At 38.7% G+C, this 8,197-nt stretch overlaps 1 protein-coding gene across 2 annotated transcripts in view; it reads left to right on the top strand.

The window, feature by feature from the left end:
• The window catches only part of LOC106882427 (cytochrome P450 26A1), a 34,736-nt gene that overhangs the window by 17,377 nt on the left and 9,162 nt on the right, over positions 1 to 8,197 (top strand). For both annotated transcript variants that reach the window (XM_014933102.2, XM_014933101.2), the window contains exons 3-5: positions 1,448 to 1,662; positions 3,950 to 4,444; positions 5,747 to 6,187. In XM_014933102.2, the coding sequence (XP_014788588.1) occupies positions 1,448 to 1,662; positions 3,950 to 4,444; positions 5,747 to 6,187 (1,151 nt within the window). The remainder of the gene's footprint in view (positions 1 to 1,447; positions 1,663 to 3,949; positions 4,445 to 5,746; positions 6,188 to 8,197) is intronic.

Genomic DNA, 8,197 nt, shown 5'->3' with positions numbered 1-8,197 from the left:
CTGCTAGCGCCAAATACTCAGGCAATGTTGGTGGCCTACTCAGCATAGACGAACTCCGTGTCTCCATTGCCTTCAGAGTGGGAGCTGACGTATTCACGGGTTTAATCTGTCGCGGAAGGCTCCTCGACTCCACAGGCCTCCATGGCTTTTCTTGCCGCCTGAATGCTGGTCACTTCGCGCGTCATACGGAGTTGAACCTGACACTCAAGAAGAGCTTGGCCCAGGTAAGCATCCCCTTCATTTTGGAACCATCTGGATTGTCCCGATGTGATGGGAAGAGACCTGACGGCCTCACCCTGTGCCCCTGGTCGCAAGGCAGAGACCTTGTCTGGTATGTCACAGTTAGAGACTCCTTTGTTTCTTCTCACATCCTGGACACTGCAGTCAGGGCGAGATCCATAGCTTCTGCAGCCGAGCGGAACAAAATCCTGAAATACCGCGATCTATCGGCCAACTACATTTTCCATCCTGTGGCGTTCGAGACTTTTGGTGGGGTCGGACCACTAACTGCGAGATTCCTGTCTTCACAGTACCTGCTCGGAATTCCAAATCCCTATTCTTTACGTTACACACACACACAACCGACGTCTGTGAGGAACTGAGATGTCGTTGTAGCAGGCTCCTCGACTCCATAGGTCTTCACAGTCTGTCTTGCCTCCTAAATGCTGATCGTTTCACTCGTCACACCCAGCTAAACTTAATCATTAAGCGGGCCCTTGCTCGGGTTAATATCCCCTCAGTTCTGGAGCCGGCGGGATTATCCAGTAGTGATAGAAAAAGAGTAGATGGTCTTACCCTTTGTCTCTGGGTAAGAGGTAAGTGCTTCATCTAGGACGTCACAGTCTGTGACCCCTTTGCTCCCTCCCACATCCTGGATGCTGCGGTAAACGGAAGGGTCACTGCTTCCGTAGCCGAACGGAACAAAATCCTTAAGTATCGAGACCTATCAGTGAACCATTTCTTCCAGCTTATGGCATTTGCGATGTTTGGATGGGGTTGATCCGCTAACGGCGACGTTCCTGTCGTTGTTGGCGGCTCGCCTAACCGAGCAGTCAGGTGATGCCCGTGAGGGTGGTTGGCTATTCCACTGCTCCAGGACATCCCTCGCCGTCGCCCATGGTAATGTCGCGAGCGTGTTGGCTTGCTCCATCCAGTCGGTTCCGCTGAACCTTGCGGTACGCGACCAATTGAGGCACTTGGTGCTGAATTGTGTTTTTTCCCTTTTTTTTATTTTCTTTTATTTTCTTTATTTTTTTCTTTCTCTTTCTTTATTCCTCTTTTTCTATTTTTCTTGCTCCCGGTTTTGGATTTGCATTTTTAATATGGTTTTATGTTATAGATGTATCATATACATACTTATATTCCAATAAAAGTTTATTATAGGAAACAAAAAAAAATTGTATTCGTCCTGCTTGTTAAAACAAACCTATATACTTTCTCTTTCCAGACCAATTTTCAACAATGACGTCGTTATTCCAGTCCCTGGTGGAAAATACTTCCAGTTATATCTTCTATGCAGCCTCTGTCATCCTCTCACTAGCTTTAATCTCCATATCACATTGTTTTTACTTTCGTTTGATCACCAAACTGTATAACTTACCACCTGGTACCATGGGTTATTTCCCTTTGATCGGAGAAACGCTTACCTTTTTAAAGTTGAAGGTGATTCATGCTTTATTTCTTTTTTATTTAATTATTTCTTTTGGTTTAATAATTATTTTTATTTTTTATTTATGTTTTATTTATTATTGCTTGTTCTTTAACCCCAGATCAGCACTGATCGATTAAAACAATGATCACAATAATCTCAATAGCAGCCATCACATCTTTTTTCCTTGCATTACCCAGCATATCCTCTCTACCAGGACAAGTCAGTAGTCTTGCACCTCAGCTCTTGGAGAGACTGCTTTGTTGCTGGTTACAAACAGAAGCTGCTTCTCCTGGTCGGCAACTTCTGTGGTTTGATTGAGGATCTGGTTAAGATCCTCAGGTTCTGGTTCAAGTTAGACCACAATTTGGAGAGAGAAACAGAGAAGAGGTCATGAGTAGGATTGCCAGTCTTGCTCAGAAATGAACCAAGAGGAAACTGTTCCTGAAAGACCAAGTGAGAATGGTGAACGCCTTCATTATTTTGGTGGCTCTACCATCAGACCATCATGACTAGTCAGATGAAATATCTGACCAGATCAGAGCACATACCCTTTCACTTCTTGTAGAAAAGACAGTTTTCACTACTTGGTAGAGCTATCATCTGCCAGCAAACACTCAAGGAGGTCTTGAAATGTTTTCTTTGACAATGCCCAAAAACATATTGAGACTGACACATCTGAAGAGATTCCTGGATATGACAATGGTAAATAAGTTTGATAGCCTTTTCTGTAAAACATCTTCCTACAGTTCATTTCTTTAACTGACCTGCTGTCTTGGACCAAACACTGACCGAGGTTCGGTGTTCGGCATCTGTAATATGCCAGTCACTCAGTGCATTCACCTGGCTGGAGAATATTCTGAATAATTGTGGGTAATCTAAATAATCTCTTGTAGAATAATTTCTGGTTGCAAAATATAAACAACTTTAAAGTCCTTGACCTAACAGTATTAGGAGGAAGGGGAACATTGCCTGTTCAGAACAAACACTACAACTATAGCAGTATCATCAGCCTGATTTGTTCTAGATACACATAGAACAACAAAGCTGTCATACATGCAATTGCTATATGCGTGTGTATTATGGACTACTTGGCTTATATTGCACAGCTGCTATTACATGTTTGACAGTTCCAAGGTCAGCTGAGTTTATGATGAAAATCAACCAATCACATTTCTTTGGCAAAGAAAAGCAGCTAATCTTCCTCTGCCCTGTGGCTGCAATGAAGAAGTTATGTAATGAACACAACTGATAGGGTTGTGTGCAGGGTTTTTTTTTTCTCTGCTGAAGCCTTCAACTTCTCTAAATACCAGTTGAAGATAATGGTGATAGAAGACAGGGTGTTGCTGCCCTCCAGTGTATTTTATGAACGGTAAAGGAGGGTGGTTAAACTGGCAAGCTTAAATGGGCCTACTTTAATTGTGACAAAAATGAGACTTGAGGAAACTGGATGAAGGTACACTTGTCTTTGAGGCAAATTGCATTGGGAACAACAGCATATCATTAAAACAGATTCAGCAGATCTTTAATGATGTGATGATTGCCCCTTCATAAAGTGGCTAAAAAGCTTGACTTTAATGTATAGGAAATACAGTTTTATCATATCTAAAAAAAACTGTTACATTTCTATATGTTCAAGAGCAAACATCTTCCACTTGTACATAACATTTTCTCTGTCTTTCATCTATCAATATTTATGTGGCTTATGCTGCTCTGATCTAGCTAACTACCCAGGTCTAATTGATCCACTTGTCTCTTCAGTATCTGTTTGTGTGCCTTACCTCAATGCTTTATAATCTTTCATTCCCAAAACAATAGTTCCATGGAATTCCTTCTCCCCACATTATTTTCCCTTTTTACTATTGACTTCTCCCTACAGATGTTCAACCAGTATTTCAACATTATTAGTCTCATCAATATGGGAAGGTCATGGCTACTTCCCCTCCTTCTCTCAGTAGCTTATAAACATAAAACAGGTAAGAGTTAATGTTAGGAAGGGTATTCAATTTGTAAAAACCGTGCCTCAATATAATCATCCAACTCATACAAGAATGGGAAAACAAACACAAAGCAAATGATTACATTACTTCCCTGAGACTTACATGGAAACTAAAGCTTCAAAACTTTGCAGTCCATTACAGTAAACTTCTTGCCTCTCTCCTTTCCTTTCCTTTCCTTGTCTCATCCTTTGCTATGTCAATTTTTCTACTATTGTATTATTTTTATCTTTGTTCTATTTCATACATCTGTTTTGTAAATACCAGTAATATGCTACAGTCTCTCCTTACCATATTTTCACAGGAAAAATTCACCTTCCAACGTCACTCCAAATATGGTAGGGTTTATAAGACCCATATATTTGGCAGCCCAACCGTCCGAGTGTGTGGTAGTGATAATATTCGTACATTGATGATGGGAGACACTAAAATCTTACAGGTCTTCTGGCCACCATCTACTCAGTCTCTTGTCGGTTCTTATTCATTAGCAGTGAGTTCTGGTAACCACCATCGCCAACATAAAAGTTTACTCCTCAAAACAATGACACCATCTAAGCTGAAATCTCACTTGGATCATTTCCAGACAACAGCCTCTGAGAAAATAGAGTCCTGGATAAACAGTGGTATTATTGATCCTGTTCAGCAGTGTCGTGATATGACAGTCAGGAGTGTGATAAAATATTTCATAAGAAATGACTTAGATGAATCTGTTATACAAAAACTTATCAAAGAAATAACTACCTTTGAGAAGAACCTAATGTCAATACCTCTCAATATACCTGGTACTGGTTTTTACAAGGTTAGTTTATCTATCTACACTATTATTAATAATGTTATTTCATGTTTACACTCAACCAACATGGTTTACTTCTTTCCATCAACCTTACTTTATATCTTCTTTAAACTCATTGCCCACTCTTACCTACCTGTAGAGCAGTATCTTGTTCACACACTGAATAAGGGTTGTTTAAGGATGTTGAACAAAACACCCATGCTTCCAAAGGTGAATTATCCAAACCCCAAAGTATTCCTTTCAACACATGGCCATGATACTCTCCCACTACTGCTCATTTTCAGAGATGCCCATATTGTCAGCCACTAAGGGACATGCTCTATTATAATTATTATTATCATTATTATTAAGGCAGTGAGCTAGCAGAACTGTTAGCACCCTGGGCAAAATGCCTAGTGGTATTTTGTCCATCATTATGTCCAGAGTTCAAATGTTGCTGAGGTTGACTTTGCCTTTCATCCTTTTCAGCTTGATAAAATGAGTATCAGTTGAGCAATGGGGTCTATGTAATCAACTTACCCCCTCCCCCAACATTTCAGGCCTTGTGTCTATAGTTGAAAGGATTATTTGTATTATTGTTGTTATTTAAAAGTAATTGATTAAAATGAATTAAAAGAAATCATTGAGATTATTAAAAAGTATACCAGATGTTATAATCAGTAGAACAATATGTAAATGTATATTATTTACATTATTTACCTTCGACGGACAGGTATATGGTGAAGTGGTTAAGAGCGCAGGCTACTAACCCCAAGATTCCAAGTTCAATTCCAAGCAGTGACCTGAACAATAACAATAATAATAATAATAATAACATTGGAAAATACCTTAGGAATGAGAACCAAGGTTTGAAATTTCCCCAAGACACTGGAAGAAGGCTGGAGGGTATATCAGCGGAAATGTTGTGTTAACAACAAACAAGATGAGGACAAATATCTGTCGAATGTTAATAATGTAAATAATGTACATAATTCCTCATCTCTTAAATATAGAACAGTATGTAAATGTGTCTTATTATATTCAGAGTTCAAATTCTGGCCATGTGAACTTTGCTTTTCATCCTTCCAGAGTTAATTTTTATTAATTAATGCACTGTACTCTTTCCTACAGTGTATGTGATCTTGTGCTTGTTAGTGATTATAGAGATGATTTAGTACCTCTCATGCTGATATAGAATATGTGCTTCTTAATCAGTTTCAATATCCAGCTATATCTATTTATTTGGTAAATGTATGAATGTTACAACCTCCTGTAACCTCATTCCATGCGATATTTTCAATTTCTCTTTTTGCTATTTGTTTTGTCAAGAGTATGAAAGCTCGGGCTGAAATATGTTCCATTATTCGATCAGTTTTATGTCAGAACAATAAGGAGACAAAGTGTCAAGCACAACCCAAAGACTTCTTGAATTCTCTTCATTGCATGCTACAAGAAAACCGTGATGGAAACATAGAGAGAAAAATAGAAGATTCTATATTAGAGATAATCTTTGCTGGCAACTTAACAACAACAGTTTCTTCTTTTTCAACCCTGTATTTACTGGCTAATCATCCTAAAGTGTTGCAGAAATTAAGAGAAGAGCTTAACGAGTTTGGGCTGATGTCACATGATGGAATCCATTATCCAATTGTGACACAAGACCATATACCAAAATTGAATTACCTACAATGTGTATTTAAAGAGATACTTCGTCGACTACCTCCAGTCGGAGGTGTTTATCGGAAGGTGGTTAAACCTTTCCAGCTTGAGGTAAGAAATTAAACTTATCATTATTATTAAGTTGTTGAGCTACCAGAATAGTCAGCATGTCAGATGAAATGTTTAGTGGCATTTCTTCCAGCTTTTTATGTTCTGAGTTCAAATTCTTCCAAGGTTGACTTTACCTTTCAGCCTTTCAGGGTTGATAGAATAAGTGCCAGTTGAATACTGGAGTCAATGTAATTGGCTTAACACTCCCCTAAAATTGTTGGCTGTGTGCCAAAATTCGAAACCATTATTGTCATTATAGTTGTTGTTGTTTTAGTATCAGCAAGATGCTCCTTCAAACTACTTGTAAGTTTAGCTTGTTTTAACTGTGTTTTAAAAGTCTATCTTCAAAAATCTTTACCTGTATATTGTTACTGAAGTGAGCAGGATCCTGTGGAACTGGTCAGTTCCATTTTGTCTGTGTTTCCTGTGATGGAACTGATCCTTTGGCCTGAGGACTATGGATAATTTCCAGAAATCCCTAGCTTGGCATTGCTGTCAGCATTGCCTTTATAATATAAACTCTACAAAAATATACAAGCAACTTGATGTACCTGAGATGAATGTAGAACAATGAAGCTGGTCTGCTTGCACTGTGTCCAGTGTTGCCAATACGTGGACTTTGTCAAAGGCTGTTGTTACATGTGGGATACATTTAGCTATCACCCTTGTCCTTCTTGAAAATTCCCTTGTCAGGCAGTTTACCTATGTCAAGTGAATATGGCAAAAGAAGTTAAGTGAGGGAGACTTGTGAAAAGACTAAATGCTGATCGTTTCACTCGTCACACCCAGCTAAACTTAAACATTAAGCAGGCCCTGGCTCGGGTTAATATCCCCCCAGTTCTGGAGCTAGCGGGATTATCCAGAAGTGATAGGAAAAGAGTAGATGGTCTTACCCTTTGTCCCTGGGTAAGAGGTAAGTGCTTCATCTAGAATATATATATATATATATATATATTCTACAGTATGGAAAAATAAAGATTTTAAATAAAGAAAATAAAGATTTTAGTATCATCACCAAACTGAGTCATACTCCTCTATACCTGCTAGATAGGGGCCATTTACAGCAGACTTTTATGATGGCTAAATCATTTTTATACCTTATATCTCTGCAGGCTCTTCTACATTAAATAGCAAGACAAGAGTCCAAACACTGAAGTGCCTAATTTTGTTACAATATGTATTCTGCTTCTAAGAAACCAAGTCTGCTGCGATAATGCTCTTCTCAGTACATGACTCATTCCAGTTAACACGATTTTTTGCTCTTCCTGTAGGGATGGTAGGCCTGGTATCATTTTCAAATAGGTTTCTGTACCTTTTTTAATCATTCCTAGAGATCCTATTGATGCGGTAGTCGCCTTGAGATGCCACATTTTTCAATTTCTATTAGCAAGTCTTTATATTTATTGATCTTATCAAATTCTTTCGCCACTATATTGTGATAGCAAGGAATACTCATGTCAATTAATAAACACATCTTTTTTGTCTGATCTTTTATAATAATATCCGGTTTATTAGCTTTTATAGTTTTATCGGTATGTACGGGGAAGTCCCAGAGAATTGACACATTTTGTCCCTCAGTCACAGCTTCTGTTTGGTGTTTATACCATATGTCAGCGGTTTTGATTTTATAATACCGACATATTGTCCAGTGTAAATACTAGCCAACTCATTCATGTCTTGCTTTATATTCTACAGGTGCTAAGACTCTACACCCTGAGATTAGGTGGTCTATAGTTTCAATCGCATCGTTACAAAATCGGCATTTTGGGTCAGCTCCATTTTTCATCTCATTGGCTTGGTAGTTCCGGGTTAATAAGCTTTGATCTTGAGCAGCTAATATGAAACCTTCACTCTCTGCTTTTAGCCGTGAGCTTCGTAACCATTGATGCGTGTGTTTCTGGTCGACATCAGCTTGTTTGCTACGAGCCACATACTTGCCATGCAGAGGTTTCTGTTCCCATCTGCTAGCTAATTTTTCATGTGCTTTTGTCGTTGCAATTAATTTTATTT

The sequence above is a fragment of the Octopus bimaculoides genome, chromosome 2, assembly GCF_001194135.2.
Source record: "Octopus bimaculoides isolate UCB-OBI-ISO-001 chromosome 2, ASM119413v2, whole genome shotgun sequence".
Classification (NCBI taxonomy): Eukaryota; Metazoa; Mollusca; class Cephalopoda; order Octopoda; family Octopodidae; genus Octopus; species Octopus bimaculoides.
This window is presented reverse-complemented; position numbering and strand designations above follow the sequence as displayed.